Source organism: Trichoplusia ni, chromosome 10 (genome assembly GCF_003590095.1).
Source record: "Trichoplusia ni isolate ovarian cell line Hi5 chromosome 10, tn1, whole genome shotgun sequence".
In the NCBI taxonomy this organism is placed as follows: Eukaryota; Metazoa; Arthropoda; class Insecta; order Lepidoptera; family Noctuidae; genus Trichoplusia; species Trichoplusia ni.
The window spans coordinates 6,202,283-6,219,213 of record NC_039487.1 but is presented as its reverse complement, the minus strand read 5'-3'; the positions used below and the strand labels follow the sequence as shown (position 1 = coordinate 6,219,213).

At 36.8% G+C, this 16,931-nt stretch overlaps 1 protein-coding gene across 1 annotated transcript; it reads left to right on the top strand.

Moving 5' to 3' along the window:
* The first annotated feature begins 2,852 nt into the window (after positions 1-2,852).
* On the top strand, positions 2,853-7,360 carry LOC113498287 (glycine receptor subunit alpha-4-like). Its single transcript, XM_026878245.1, has 8 exons — positions 2,853-3,048; positions 3,355-3,538; positions 4,005-4,231; positions 4,479-4,561; positions 4,818-4,952; positions 5,467-5,643; positions 6,064-6,269; positions 6,825-7,360. Exons 1-8 carry the CDS (start codon positions 2,948-2,950, stop codon positions 6,996-6,998), a joined length of 1,287 nt encoding a protein of 428 aa, XP_026734046.1. The 5' UTR covers positions 2,853-2,947; the 3' UTR covers positions 6,999-7,360.
* Positions 7,361-16,931: the final 9,571 nt, after the last annotated feature.

The window sequence follows — 16,931 nt, the reverse complement described above, 5'->3', positions numbered from 1 at the left end:
AGTAACAAATTGTTGTGGAGTCAATAAAAATGAAAACAAAAAAGTTACATAATTTACTCTTTTTATGAGTGTTTTCTGCTTGTGAAAATCAATATTTTTGTTTCCTATTTGAAAAGTTTTCCAAAATCGAATCATCATCATCATCCTATCGCAGTCCACTGCTGGACTAATCGAATCATCAATTATTTGAAAGTATTATCGGGTATTACGAGCTGTTTCCTTCTATTTTTTTATCAAATTTTCTCCCTAAATCATTAATCAAAGCAGACAAATTATGTAATAAAATTGATTTTCATTAATTAATAGACGGTGGGTCAAATTTGTTGGAACATCAAATAGCACAAGGACACACGCTGCGGTCTCGCGATAATCCTGTTATGTTACCGGACATATACTGCGGGTAATATCGTAGGGCTAGGTGCTACTTCATAACAAAAATAACAAAATAAATTTGCCTTTTTCTGGTCCTAAAAAAATATATGAAATAAAAAACAACTGAAAAAGATACACTAGGAGATCTGTTCAAAAATCTGAAGATTGAATGTTAATTTTCTTATGATCCTTTTTCATACATTTCTGTTTCACTGCTGAACAAAGTCTTGCTCTCCTTTCATCTAAGTACTCCAGTTTTTTTCGAGGGAGTCAGAAAGAGGTGTGCCGCCTCTAAGCCGTGAATTTCCACTCGTAAAATTATGTCTCGTTCCTACAACCAAGCAATAATAATTAAAGACGTGGTGGTTACCCTCTGGTAGGCTGAGGTGGACTTAAACCAGAAGCTGCTCCTCTCTGTCATTTACTATCTACCCTAAGTACCCTAAGTAATGTTACACAGTGTGATTTGCCACACTGTGAAACATTACAGGCTCTTTTAAATTCTTCCACAAAACCCTTCCTCTAGGGTTACTAGTCTGAAGATTACTTGTCAATCATCTGGATGATGGATCCTACGGAAAAATGGGAAAATTTTGAACCTAAGAAAAACGCTTCCTCTTTTAATCATCCCCGCTTCCATCTCCCATTGAAACCCCGCCCCATTTTTTTCACACTTCAGCAAAAAGTGCTTGGTAACGACTGGAGGCAGTCGTGTTTACGTTTACATTGTAAATAAAATAATGTCAATAGATGATAAAAAAAGAAAACATGGCATTCAGTTCAAAATGCTCCTATGACAGTGAATGATTAAGTGGTGTATGAAAATAGTGAATTAAAACAGTGTAAGATGATAATGTGGATTGTGATGCTAGAATTTTAGTGGTGTCCTTAACAGGTTTGCTGTGCGATATAGATTAAGAAAGGGCAAGATACCTTATTAAAAAAAAAACTACCCTAACAAGCAGAAGGATCAAGAAATTAATTTCTTTGTACATTGATCCAAGACAGTTTTTTGGGTTAATTTTGCTATGGGTACCTAATTTTTATTATAGGTTCGTCTGGGATAGACTGAATCAATTCAAAAATATCTCTCGTTCTAGAAGGCAAAAGTTTTCAGCAGATTAGCACAATCATTTGAACTATCCAAATTACCTACCTATTTTGAATGTGATCGTGAAAAGTTGTTTAGTTATCACCATAATATTCTTCTTCAGTAGAATTACCTAAGAGTTTTTCACCTTTATCAAGCATATACTAATACTAGTTCTAGATAAGGCAATAAATAAACGGAGGTCGACATTCACACTGTATTGAGTGGAGGCATTAGATAATGAAGCCCTACTCGTGTCTGTTATAGCTACAAGCACGATGCAGTCTTACTATTGGTCTAAGTTTAACACAGCCTGCTATTTTAAATAAAACGCAGTGGAGTAAAAATAACCCTGCTCTCGAAGGAGACTTGCGTTTGAAGATGAGTACAAGAACGCTGGGATCCCTTTTCCTTGTACCTACAAGGTTTTAAAACTCAAAGGGCTTTAAAAAAAGTAGGCTTTGTATCGATAATTTTATAACGACTTCCAAAATGACATTCTCAAGAAGAAGAATCCGATTAATCTCCATAAACCGGCAAGGAACTCCATGTTTGGAAGCAGTGTTAGGTAACTCTGCCCAGCTCCAATTGAATACCAGAACCAGCTAAATACAAAATGTTACATTAAACTCCCAATCTGGCCACGATTTTTTTTAAGGAGTAATATGGACATAGTCAACACACAGATCTACAAATTCATACAAAAATCTTGATCATCAAAGTGATCTAGAGATTAAAATAGGGCTGAGCTTAAGGACTTACTGCAAAGAATATTCAGCATAACCTTAGCCAATACCACTACGGGTCAATAGTTAACACCTTACAACCCTTGTAAATGGATTACACTTGTATGTGCGCTAGTATTCAATTATATTAAAAATAACGTGCATTTTATAACATCAAGGTTACGTGTAAGTTGTGTAAGCCATCGCCAATGTGCACGAGGTTAGGCTTACGAGAGGATCGGCTTAGTGGGTCAAGATAACTGTAAGTGTACTATCTTAGTAGCTCTCTTGACTCATATACGAGTATAGATGTTTCCACTGGCTCTTCGTTGGTCACCATTTGCCCAAATATTCGAAGATAGTCTAAACATCTCATCGTCTCGTCTCAAAAATCTAGTAGTCTTGTTAATCCGTCTGGATCCGTCGAAGTCCTAAAGATGCCATTGGACAATTATTGACAATTCAGTATATTTTTGAGAAGGAGCTTTTTATAAAGTGCACATTTTGGCTCACTGCACTGGTTTGAATTCCAGTTCGACTGCTCTTCCGATACGAAATTTTCGTACTGGTAGGGCCTTGCCCGTGAAATCTTTTTTATTTGTTTTTGGGTCTCCAACAAAGATGTATCTTAGCAGTCCAAAAATCACATGATTATCGACTTTGTAGGTACAGAAGATAAACAATAAGTACTTAGATAAAAAATGTTGCTCAAACGTGAATTATAAGTGAATAAAATAAAGAGTGAAGTGCATGAATCAAGATGGAATTACAAATGGAAGTGTTTGTGACTATATTAATGACAATAATAAATATAATAAATACGTGTGATGCAGGCAGAGTGCAGGCTGCGGTTAGCTTTTTGTAAGTATTAATTTTAACTTGCTCTTTTAGACATACATCGGAATGTCTCCCTCTTTTAGAAAAAGATATACACCAAAATAAACTTTTTTTATAGTAGTATCACCGTCTTAAAGCATTCTTTCCCAAGAATGCACTGATAGAGTGATGAGGAGCTAAGATTGTTAAATATATAAATAAATAAATATTGAATATATAAAATAAATAAAATGGTGATATTGTTCTTGAAGTTGGTATACCTAATACTATGAAAAGCAGTTAAGTTAAGCAAACTTGCTTATTACTTACTTATTTTTCTCGTTTCTCCAGAACAAATTCTTCTTACCAAGAGATAGAACTGAAGTCAGAGTCCAGTCTATCACTGCGAGATATTCTGCCAGAAAAAGCAAAGTTCTACGATAAGAATAGGGCGCCGAAGCTCCAGGGTCAACCTACCATCGTCTACTTTCATGTCACTGTTTTGTCACTGGACTCCATCAATGAGGAGAGCATGGTAAGAAAATATTTAGAACTATCACTATCGTTGTTTTTATATTCGACACTTTTATTTGAGGAAGAGAGTTGAATATGAGAGGCCTACCTATATCAAGAGGTGGACTGAGATATGCTGATGAGGATGATGATTCACCATCCCATTGGAACTCCTTTCGGAAACCATTCCACAGATGTACAGGAACACTCCTTCGGAAAGTTCATCCTTCAGGAACACTCTCTCTCGAGAACCTATTCCTCAGGATCCATCCTACGGGAACACTTCTTCGATACAATCGGTCTTCTGGACCATTTTGCTTCGGAAGTATGTCTTCTGGATAACCCTTCCTTCAAGATCACTCTCCCTTGCAAACACACCGTCCTTTTGGATCAGTTTCTCTTCGGACTTTCGTTACAAGGGTTTGAGAAGCTGCTAATCAGCTAATAAAAAAAGAACAACGAATTATAATTTCTTTTTCTGTTTTCAGACGTACGTAGCAGATATATTCTTAGCACAATCCTGGAGAGACCCTCGGTTACGGCTTCCGGAGAACATGCACGAGGAGTACAGGATCCTGGATGTGGACTGGCTGAACAAGATCTGGAGACCAGACTGCTTCTTTAAGAACGCGAAGAAAGTGACCTTCCATGAGATGAGCATACCGAACCATTATTTATGGTTGTATCATGATAAGACACTGCTGTATATGTCTAAGTAAGTTCTTTGCGTTCTATCTTCATCTTACTTTCTTATTTACCAAATTAGGAATTTGAAATGGATATTCCTAAGAACTCTGGTTGTGGAATAAAAAGAATGCACTCTTCCTTAATTCTTGCAGTTTCTTTCCATTTCTCTTTTGCAATAGCCTTAGATTATCTTCTTATTATCAAGTGATTAGTAAACAAGTAGAATTACATTCATAATAAACCCTTACCCTACCACGTAATTCTTTAAATTTCAGGTTAACCCTGGTCTTATCCTGCGCCATGAAGTTTGAGTCATACCCTCACGATACACAAAGCTGTTCTATGATGATCGAAAGTTGTAAGTATATTTTTATTCAAATTTGTCGACGCAATTACGTATTTTGCTAAAGCAAAGCACCAACCATAGCCACAATAGGAAAATGAGTACAATAATCGCGTTATTGCAATGGCTTTGCTCTAGAGGAAACTCAAGTTTTATATGATTTGCTTCTAAAAATAACACATTTTATTGTTTTAATTCAACGTATGATGTCTCTCCATGGTCCCTATAGATTTTTTCAACTCTATTGTAAACATATTTGTAATGCTTCTAGTATCGCACACGGTCCACGATCTGGTGTTCATCTGGAACCTCACAGACCCTCTGGTGGTGAACCCGGACATCGAACTGCCACAACTCGACATCTCCAACAACTATACATCTGACTGCACCATTGAGTACTCCACAGGTTAGTAATCAAACATGCTGACGCGTATTTTGCCGCGAATGTCAAGTTTACTACGAATGTCAAGGCGATGTTGCTGCGAATGTCATGTGACCTACGAAAAACAAGTTCGTTATAGTAAGACCGATGTATCTTGACACTTTGGAAAAGAGGTAAAAGTTTGTTAGAGCGAGATCAATATTAATAATTAATACTGTAAACGAAAAGATACTGTGCACTGGGGAGTTTGTTGCGCCGTTTCTACTTTCACAGCAAAAGCACTTAGGAAGCGGTGAAGAGAGGGCGAAACAGGGTGCTGTCCAATGTATATTGACCTTCAAAAAGTGCTACTTAGTAGCCTAATTTGAATAGATGACTTTTGATTGATCAAAACATACAAGCTAGTTGTTTAAAACAGAGACAGCGATATTTTGTAGCTCTTTCCCGAGGTGCCAAGTTACACTGGCCGCGGTACAAAAATCTTTTGCTTCATACAACATGATCAGGTCTTTCAACAAAACTCTTGTTTGTTTTTCAGGTAACTTCACCTGTCTAGCAGTGGTGTTCAACCTTCGCCGGCGTCTCGGCTACCACCTGTTCCACACTTACATACCTTCAGCGCTGATCGTCGTAATGTCCTGGATCTCTTTCTGGATCAAGCCTGAGGCTATACCTGCTAGAGTCACCTTGGGAGTCACGTCATTGTTGACACTAGGTTAGTTCACAGGGTTTGAAAGTTCCTTGAAATTATAATTACTTAAGTTATATCGATATTGCCCGCTTCTTGACGTAGAACAGGTTTTCAATTCTTTTAGCATTTAAAAATTTTACTTAAGATTCCGGATGGGCGCCTCAATCAGCGTATTTGATTTTTACATTATGGTTTAAGTCTTTAATTTGAAATAAATAAATTTGGCCAAATGTGAGTCGGAGTAGCGACACTGAAGTTGGTGTATTAATATTCTTGTTTTTAATAGTCGAGTGTGGACCCCTAAAATAACTCTCGAACTCTGACAATTCTATGCGGACAGCTTGATCACACTCACCGCACTATGTAAATTATCTCATTCAATTCCTTACCTTATGAAATCCTAACACCCAGAAAGTAACTAACTCCCATCTTTTCTGCCTCCAGCAACTCAAAACACTCAGTCTCAGCAAAGCCTCCCCCCGGTCTCCTACGTCAAAGCCATCGATGTCTGGATGTCATCCTGCTCTGTCTTCGTGTTCCTCTCACTCTTCGAGTTCGCTGTGGTCAACAACTACATGGGGCCTGTTGCCACTAAGGCCATGAAGGGGTATTCTGATGAAGATCTGTCCAGGGACTTGGATGCTTTTAAGGTAATTCGGAAGATTTGTTAGTTTTATGGATATTTAAGGTCATCACATTATAGGAGCTAGTAGCTAGATAGACTGCGCTGCCGTACTTCGCTTAAGAATCCTTGGTGGGTTGATTCTTAGTGACCCAGAATAGAGAATCGAGGCAGGGCTTGGGTTAGGTCTTTGCCCAGCAGTGGGACACAATAGGCTAGGTAAAAATAATATTACATTCTAGAATTGATCGCTTGTATAGTGGAAGTATACTCTAAGCCCAAAGATTTGTCACTTGGGATGGGTTTGAATCCCCATTAGAGGTTAGGACAAAAACTATTTGATTCTGAGAATTGGTACCCTTGTTAGCCAAGATCTACCATGATAAGCGAAGCCAACGAATACCACCAAAGCTATTTCCCTTGGCTGTTTCGCAATTTCAGTTAATACAATCAGAAATAGTTAATACGATATATTTCTAATATCTGTTGCTTTAGGACGCTCATATAATATTCAACGAACTTTAAGTGGTTCTCAATTATGTTAAGTTTTTTCCCCACTTCTAATCCACTCTTTCCCTTCCAGCACATATTCCCCAACACAGTGGACCCTCGCGCCAGTACATCAGCCTCCATCCCTCAGTACGAGACCTTCTGCAACGGGAGGGAGACAGCAGTATACATCGATCGGTTCTCTCGCTTCTTCTTTCCGTTTTCCTTCTTTATATTAAACGTTGTGTATTGGTCTACTTTCTTGTGATAGATCCTTAAGATCCCAAGTTAGAAGTTAACCAAGAGATTTAAATACTTAAGAAAATAGTCAGTATGTCATTTGTATTTAACCCGTATTGAGCTAAATACTCCATTTTCTAAGATTCTGTGAGGTAATTTGGTTTAGAATGGTTTATCAATGGTTACCCATCCAAGGACCATCCCCGGCAAGTGTAACTTAACTTACGTCAGTTAAACCGGTTACGGAATAGTCATCTTTATTTTTTACTGTTAACATATTATTTATGTAGTTACAAAACATGTTAATAATTTATTGTTAAATCTGTACTTGGTAGAATAAATATAAGATGTTGAATATTGGACATTTTATTTTATTTTTTATAACTCCTGACTTATTTCTGAGTACAAAATAACAAGTAATCTATACTAATATATAAAGCTGAAGAGTTTGTTTGTTTGTTTGTTTGAACGCGCTAATCTCAGGAACTACTGGTCCAAATTGAAAAGTTCTTTTTGTGTTGAATAGATCATTCATCGAGGAAGGCTTTAGGCTATAAACCATCACGCTGCGACTGATGGGAGCGAAGAGGAGCGAAGATACAATGGAAAATGTGAAAAAAACAGGGCAGGTATAAATCATAACTTATATCTTCTACCCACGGGGACGAAGTCGCGGGCAACAGCTAGTTGACTATAAAATTATTACATTAAAAGTTTTTTCACACTAGTTGTTGCTCGCGACTTCGCCCGCCTGAATTGTCAGTTATAGTTGCTACAACATTACCTTCCTAGGTGTGATCGGTACAAACATAAAACAAGCTTTCATTAATTTAACATAAAAGCTTGCTTGCTTAACAACCACTAAGTAAAATGAAAAATCGCATTGAGCTATTGTGGAGATAAATGTTCAAAACCTTTCCTATACGGAAAGAGGCCTATGACCAGAAGTGGGACGTATATAGGCTGGTATTATATCCATAAATACTAAATCCTATAATAGGTGACGATTAATCGAAAGACCTTCCTAAGTCAGGTCATAAAAGACTGTCGTTAGGAAAGGTTTTTTATCTAATCAAGTAATAGTTTGTCGCTAAAATCAATCAAAAACAAATCAATAAAATAACAATTTTATTCTAATAACAATTGAAATACGCAAGAACAATAAAAAGCTATTTTAAATCTGATTCATCGGTTTTATTGACGATTATTCACTGTTGGCACAGAACAGGAAATAATAGCAGAAAGCTAATAAAATGGAAAATTAAAAAAATGCGGAAAACCCAAAAGAAAATTTCCGCAACCATTCACCATATAATACAAAAAACAACGTAAAAATTAAAATTATATCTGAAAACGTGGAACAGACAAAAACTGTCGAAACGCTTAGAGGTACAATACTCTTTTTAATTCTAGATTCATCATGAGAGGTCTGCTTAAAAACAACCGTGTAGGGAGCCGTATTGCTGACACTACTGCAACAATCTTATTTTCGTTGTTGTGCTGTTACTTTCTTAGGCACTGATTTAAATCCTTCAAAATGCTTATTGTTTTCTAATGGAATGCATTCATGTGCTAGATTTGTATAGGTATTTATCCGTCAAAAAAACTGAAGATCTTCGCCCGCAGTCACGATCGTTGCGTTACGATTGCAAAGCCCCGTCGTAAATCACAAGAATATCTAAACGAATAAAATATAGAAAACCGGAAATCTTTTATTATTATAAATTACAAAACAATGACTCTATTATCTACACAATCTTCCTTAAGAACCATATAAAAGATCGGTAATCAAAATCATAGCAATCATTGCAAAGAAAGTTTCAGAGATGAAGACTTTACTTGTACTATTTGTGACGTCAGCGTTTTTGATAGTTGGGTCATTATGTCAGCTGTCCTTCCAATCTTATCATTCTCAGCCATATCGGGGTCAGCCTTACCAAGCCTTCCAAGGTTACCAGCCTTATCAACACCAGCAGTTCCGTTCTCATCAGATCCACCAGCCTTATGGATCTTTTCAGTCATATAGTCCTTATCAGCGTTTTCCGAATCGATTTTCACCTTTACAACCGAATTTTCAACGGTTTTCTCGCGATACGGACCTGCCACAAAATCCCAGTGCACCAGGACCCCCAACGCCAACTAACGTACAACCGGAATCAAATAGAAGAGTGGTAAGAGAAGCAGGTGATTTGATGGAAGACTTACCAGTTGGGGATCTCACAGACCAGGAACTAGTTGGAGAAGACAAAATAGATCAATTACCCAACGCTCTCTCCATGGAGGACAAATTACCAAAAGTTGAAGACCTCTGGGGATTCTTCAGACGGTCATAGTATTATACATGTAGACGATCCCTTGACAGACTTCAAGGGAATATGGCCGATAGCCATCAATAGACGATAGAAGAAGGCGATCTGGTGAACAAGGCAGAAATGTCATCCGAGTGGATTCAAGCAAAAGATTAACAAGAAGATTTGGTAATATATAATGTCTGAATTAGTATCTACTGGTGTAGGTAATAAGTAAGTTCTCGTTAATATTAGAAATGTTATTAACTAAATTATAATATTTTTTGTCCGTTATTACCTAGATTAGTTTTAAATATGCATTATGGAAGCAGTTGCTGTAATATGATAGATTATTATTAGTCTTCTGGCAGCTATTGTTAAGATTTTTTTTTAATAAATTATAATCAATTGAAATTGGTTTTATTTGTATTAATTATTTTTATATCACAAATAGCTGGCCCAGCAAACGTTGTTAAACATTGTAAACTAATGAAAAAATAAGAATCAGAGTTCAATTACTTAGATTTTAATTGTACAATTTACATACATAATATTATAAACTCCTAGAAGCATCTTCTAATCACAATCTACCTATTTTCCAGTCTGTCAAAACTAAACTATGCACCCAGTAACAGGTATTTCGCTTCCAATTATTCAATGTTTGTCTGATTTCGTCACCTGATTGCAAGCTAGACTCCTAAAAAGGCATCCAGTACGTTTCGCTAGTCTAGACTGATAGGAATACAATTATTTGTGCATATCCTAGACTTTGTTAAGGGGAAGTAAATATGCAGACATTTTTTTTATCAGCCTATTATTTTCAAAGTTTTTGTTTCGTAAAAATGATGACGATTATGTCAATGTGTTAAAACTAAGTTACAGTGTTTAACAATTAGAGAATGCCTAACTTATCACAACAACCCAGTTACCGGGGCAACACGATACCCCTTGGTAGGACTAGTTGTCATACTTTCTAGCTTCTCCTACGTTAACTACCCATAACGATTCTCCAAGATGTATAAAATAACAACCGGGACATTAAAGGTGCCTTAATAGTAACATAGAAAGTCACCCATCCATTGACTGGCCGTATCAAGCGTAGCTTAACCTATGATCGATAAATTTGTGCAGTTGTAGCTTAGCCAAGAGCTTCTCAAGTAGCAGCCAGATCAATACAACTTAAAAAAGCAGTTATTAAATTTTATTGTACCTAAGTGCTTTGTAGCCTAGGCGTATTGTCCTCCAATCTTAGAAATACGGAGCCTAACTTAGTACTCAATACTCGTTTTGATAATATCTGTTATTATAACAACGAGACAATAGCACCAAACAATAACACAAAGAAATAGAACGCTATGCAAACTATTCAGAATGCATTGACGTATGTTGATGGCATGTGAGGTTGGATGATACTGTGACGATATAATTGTTTTTCTGTTCCGACGGGTTAAGGACACCACGAAAAACCCACAATGCGCGTCATGTCGTGGGTTCGATCCCCGCTTAGGAAAAGCATTTGTGTGAATAATATGCTCTGAGTCTGGGCGTCTTTGTGAATGTGATTTGTATGTTTGCGAAACCCCCCGCGACTCAAGGATTATTACTGCGGGAGTCGTTAAAAAAAAGCAAAGAATATCTTTGAAATTGACACAAGCTGGTCATTTTCAACAGACTTCCAAACGAAGAGGTTCTGATTTCTGTCAGGAAATCTGGATTCCACATATTAGCATCCCCTATAGCGCTAGGGTGGTGATCAATGCTCAAACCTTCCCAATGTAGGAAGGACCTTTGCCCAACAGTGGGCAATTAAAGTCTGATATTATACATAAATCTACTAATAATTAAGTATCTGCTTTAAATGATAAAATATACCCCTTAACGAACATTACCAAAAGAATACGAATAGATTGCCGAAAATCATGACAATGTAAAATTAGCATACAACAAGTCTTGGCTAGACGGTACGTGATCAGCATGTTACCAGGCGAGGAGTATGCAGTCCTCAGCGATGCAGACTGCATATTGAGGGGCAATGAACTTCATGACGTCAGAGCTGCCAAATTTTTGAAAGGATTATGCTGTAAGATATGTGAGATGGGAGATGTAAGAAGATAGGGAAAATAAGACTTTCTGTTTGTTTTTATAGGTTCGAGAATTGATGATGACTGGTAGTTCTAGTTGGACAAAAGACAGTGTTTAATTTAACTCAAAATGTTTCCGCTCTAAGCAATTTAAACCTTTTATTGTTGTAGCAGTTTTTCGGCCTTAGGATAAGGGGATCATCACAGCTTCAAAATTAATATCAAATTTACCCAATTTTACTGCGTTACTTAAAAGTCATAATGAGAACAAGATAAAATTAAAAATAACCCGATGGTGTAAACTTTCACCCCACAAATTTTAAACAGCTTGACCGATTTATATCAAACATACAAAGACGACTCACATAATTCACCTTTTATATAAAACACACTAAATTCAAATCGATCAATCCATTCAAGAGCTATGATGCCACATACATACATGTCAAACTCACAACATCCATATTTTTGCCTCAAAGGTTAAAAATATATTAGTAAACATTTAATATTTTTTCCAAGAAGAGGGTTAACTCAACAAACAGTTCTGTGGAGTGATCGTTGTTAATTTAACGATTGTTTTAATGATCGCTCGCCAGTCACAGCTCGTAAAACGTTAGCTAGACACAGATGCTGTATTGCATTTCACTTTCGCAAATATTGTGTGGTGCAAGGTATAAAGAAATATAGAAATTTTTGGATAATAAATTTTGTTGGGGTACTAAATACAAGGAAAACGTTTCACGCCAAACCCACTTTGCGCAACGTGTCGCGGGTTCGACCCCCGCGTAGGACAAGCATTTGTGTGATCCACGAATGCTCGTTCTGAGTCTGGGTGTCCTTGTGCATGCGAATTGTATGTTTGTGAAACACCCCGCGACACAAGGATTAAATTCCTTAGTGCAGGAGTCGTTTCTATCGACCCATGAATACCCCAAAAGGGCAAAAAATGAATCTAATTATGTACTAAAGCTCGAAGTTGGTCTAGACTGTGTTAACAGTTAGTAAGGGTGACCTTTATTCATAGAGTTCTGTAGATGTGGAAGCTAGATGGAGTACTACGGAGTGTCCCCGAAGAAAATTAGAATAGAATTCATCACTTACTTCGCTTTCGCTCATCAATCGCTCCAGACGCCTCGAATCAACTCCTGCGCAAGTGTTCTCTGAAACGAGTTGGCGTGACGTTTATTGGTCATAACCCTTGGCGAGGGGAACAACCCCGTTAAAGTAAAGTTAACACTTATTTCGGTACTATTTCAGTTTATGATGGCGCGAATTTTGTATTTATAAATAGCTTAAAAATAATATGGGAGTAATTCATACCGTAATGTTTGAAAGAAAAAGGAGTAGGCCTTTGCCTAGATGTGGGATCTTATACATCTATATACAGCATGAATGAAAAACTCTCTTCGACTCTTGAAGGACATATAAGTGACTTATCAGAGGGTCTAAAAAGAAATTGTCAAAAATCTTGGTTTAACAGCATTAAAAACCAATATTAATAAGTAAGCACAAGTAGGCCTGAATAAAAAGTGTCATCATGTCTTGACTATTCGGCTGCATTCATTTTTTATTCTTTGTTTTAATTCTTAAGTGCTAAGGTCCCAAGATAAAGTAATGGCTACAATAACTGCTAAATATTACATTATACCACACATCCAGAAATAATCAGTTGGGGGTCAAACTGTTTCAGATTAAATTGTTTTGGATATTAAATGTTATTTGTAAGGGTATATCTACACGGTACATCATAGAGCAAATGGAAAAAAAATGGCAAATCATTTTTTCATTAGAACGAGTAAGCTGGCTAAAATATAAACGGTTGCGTAACGAATAAAGTGTTAGGTAACACCAAAACCGTTTCTTAACTTCAAACTATTTTTTTATCGGTTGGCTCTCTGTGCAGTCGTCAGCAAACCAGCATGTACTATCTATACCAAATGACTTCATAATCACTAATTTCACCTACAATTCTAAATGGCCATACGCCTTGAGCGCAACGTGTCTCCGGTTCGATCCCCGTAGGACAAGCATTTGTGTGATCCAAGAATGCTTGTCCTGCGTTTTTTGAAACCTAATGGACTAGGACTAATGACCTTAACACGGGATTTGTTTTAAAAATCAAAACAATTATGTATATTGTTATAGTTTATAATATGAGTACGATGAACAGCACCCAGATCTGCCCACCGTCTGCCCTTCTTCTGCTCTCCTGCTGCTTACCCTCTGCGGGAGAGGAAACGGCGCAAAAATACCTCTCCAGCAGCACGCTGTCTTTCCGTATACAATTATTATGCTGAATAAAAGATCTATGGCACTTGGACGTGGCAGTTAATTGCATGATTATTGAGATAAAGAAATAATAACAGTTTTATTTTTATCTTGCTGCAATTCACGTGATTTACCTAGTTTTTGTAAATATTGTAGACGACTTTTGACTTTATTTCGGTGTTAATATGCAGTGAAGTATAAATAATATCCACTTTGAAAAGTCGTCGTGTTGCTTTCTGTATATCTATCTGATACGCGAAACATCAGTTTCTAGATTATTCTTTAAAATGGACTATAATTAGTTTAACCTGAATACGATTTTTGAGATAGTTTATATAGTTTTAAATTAGGTATTAACAAAATAAATTTTTCCTTTTTATTTTATTAAATTCATTTAAAAATGACACAAAACTGACAAACGGCGATGGAGTCCTGGATGCCAAATTTACGAATAAGATCCCAAAAACTTACTTTTTTCATTTTACGTGAATATGCTATCATTTGGTGAAGCTCGGTAGTTTTTTTATAGTTGGTGGTATGCTTCTGTTGTTAAACAATATTACTGACGCTAACGTTTGTCAAAATGTAGCTTTACTAGAGGGGATGTTCAGCTCCCAAAACGACTGATAGTGAGACCTAATAAAAACTAGTAAGGTGCGAGTTGAGCTTGCGATTGAGAGTTCCGTAGAACTAGAAAACATTTTAATCCTTCCTTCATTGTGATTTGTATAACGGAAATAAATGAAACAAAACGTAATCTATACAAAATCAACTGTGAAACTTCATGAGATACAGCTGGTGACAAACGGACGGAGAGACAGCGGAGCCTTACTTACATGTATACCGTTTTCATCCTCTGTGTACGGAACCCCAAAAAACATTCAATCTAATCAGTATGACGCATTTTAAACGATGATAAATATATAGTTCAAATCAAGTAAATTGATTAATTAAAATTAAACATGGAATTGATTACAACAAGCTGATATAATTAATTAGTCTTATCATTCTGTCTGTCTGTCTGTCAAGACTAAGATTTCCCCGCGTATCGGCTTGTCTTAGAATGATTTATTGTGGAATTTAGTAATAATAGCAACATTATATTTAGGTACTCATTATTGAGATAAAGGGCTATTGTTTCGCTATTTATAAACTTTCGTGACGCGGATTCATTATTATTTATGTAATAAAGGTTTACTCACGAGTATTTATCGGGATAGTCCGTGTTGTTTCGGACCCAATCGGAGTTCTTCATCATGAACTAACGCTGCCGTGGTACTAGCCGAGCTATTGACATCACGAAAGTAAACTGTAACAACTATTGCTTAACCTTGATGTTCATTTTAAGCATTTTTGTTAAAGCGGCAATTATCTGGATTTTAAAAGAGACTGCGATCCCTAAGTTTGTTTCGACATTGCTTCTCAGGGTAGTCAGATAGGAAATGTCGACTCCAGCGTTCTCAAAAAAGACATGTAAAAGTGATGATATATCCTACTAGCAAAACAAAAGATTTCATTTCATTTGCATTAATATCATCTGTGAATTTTCCTATTCACAGTTCATGAGATACAGTCTGGTGACAGACTTACAGGCACACAGCAATGCCTTAAATTTTAAATTACCATTTGAAAAGAACTACCAAAAAACTTTAACGAAAAATCCTATTGATTGTATTGATGCTACATCTAAAACTCGGTCACGTACGCAGAAAACTAAGCTTTCTTTTTATACAGCCACAGTCTGCCGGCTGTCTGCGCCTGGACAGGAATATGCACAAAAAGTTAGACCTTGAGACACGAATTTGCATCAGACACGACACACGCATGGCAACTAAGCTCATTAACAAAGATTAAGTTGCAGAGGAGTCACTCTGCTTAAAACTTACAGTTTAATAAGTGAAGAACTTTAATTCAGTCGCCTTCGTCGCCACCGTTCAAGCGATACAGCCTTTGGGCAGACGGACGGTACAGCTTCGCTTTTACCATCGGCTACGGAAACCTAAAAATGTGCTGTTAACATTTAAATAAAAAAATCCGCTATAATATTGAATTTTGTCGTAGGTAGCTAAATACAGTCTGCATTATGAATAGCCGCGGATAGCTGAGAATAGAATAGAACCAACTGAGAGCGAAGTGTCGCGGGTTCGAACTACGAATGTACTGAGTTTTTGTGCATGTGAGTTGAATGTTCGTGAAACACCTTTTTAGGATTACATATTTTTATACGGGAGTCATATGTAAAGAAAAAAATGATTTACTAATAGGCACATAAATATACGCCTTACAATATTACATCATACCTGCCCAAATTACAAATATGGCCAATATCAGCTCATTTGAATAATATATGCACCATCATGGCCATGGCTAAACCCACTCTATTTAACATAGGTTTAAGCACTGCTTAGAAAAAACACTGACGATCGAAACTTGCCAAGTATGGAGTCAGATGGCAGATAAAGTGCCATTGACTGCGTGACGTCATGATTATGTTAATTGAGAAAGTAGCTACAAGTAGTGTTTAGTTAGAGTTTGGCATGATTGGTGAATTCTTTCAAATTATTTTGACTGCACGGATAGCCGTGGTTGAGGTCAACACGCTAAACTCGCTGAGCGCGACGGGTCGCGGGTTCAATCCAAGCGTAGGGCAAGGATTTTTGCTTGAGTCTAAGAATGCTTGTCTATCTAGGTGTCTAGATGCATGTGACTTGAATATTAGTAAACCCCCCGAAACACAGGATTATATTCGATTAGGATTGTGAGACGATTTCTTATAATGATATGAATTAATGACTTTGCATAGTTTTAGAAAAAAAACACTCATCAAAATTAAGTCTATGTATGACTCTTAGTATTTTTTTCCCGTCACCCGAATAAAAACAGAACCAAACAGAACAGATAGTAAGGGTCTGCTGTCTGTCTGTCAGTCTGTCAGCACGCTGTATCTCATAAACCGTGGTCACAATAAATAATTGAAAATCAAGCTTAATCTAACTGCCACACAGCTACCCCTCAATTACTGATTGCGACATAATACCCCATTAACCTATGGGAAGCTCGCGTGTGGTCGCCCGCATCGTCACCCGGGTTCCGTCGCTATAGGGGTACTTAAGACCACAGTGAAAACCATCGCTATGTGGGTGGTTTGTTTGTATTTGTTTAACGTAAGTGCAGGGAAAATGTGTGAGGGATATAAAATAAAAAGTGACAATTATTAAGAGACGTTATTTGTTTTGATTTATAACTTCATTGTTAACGTTTAAAAGTCATACTTAGTTGTCTAATTTAGTAAAAAAACAAGAATCAAAAAAATCCTTATTGATT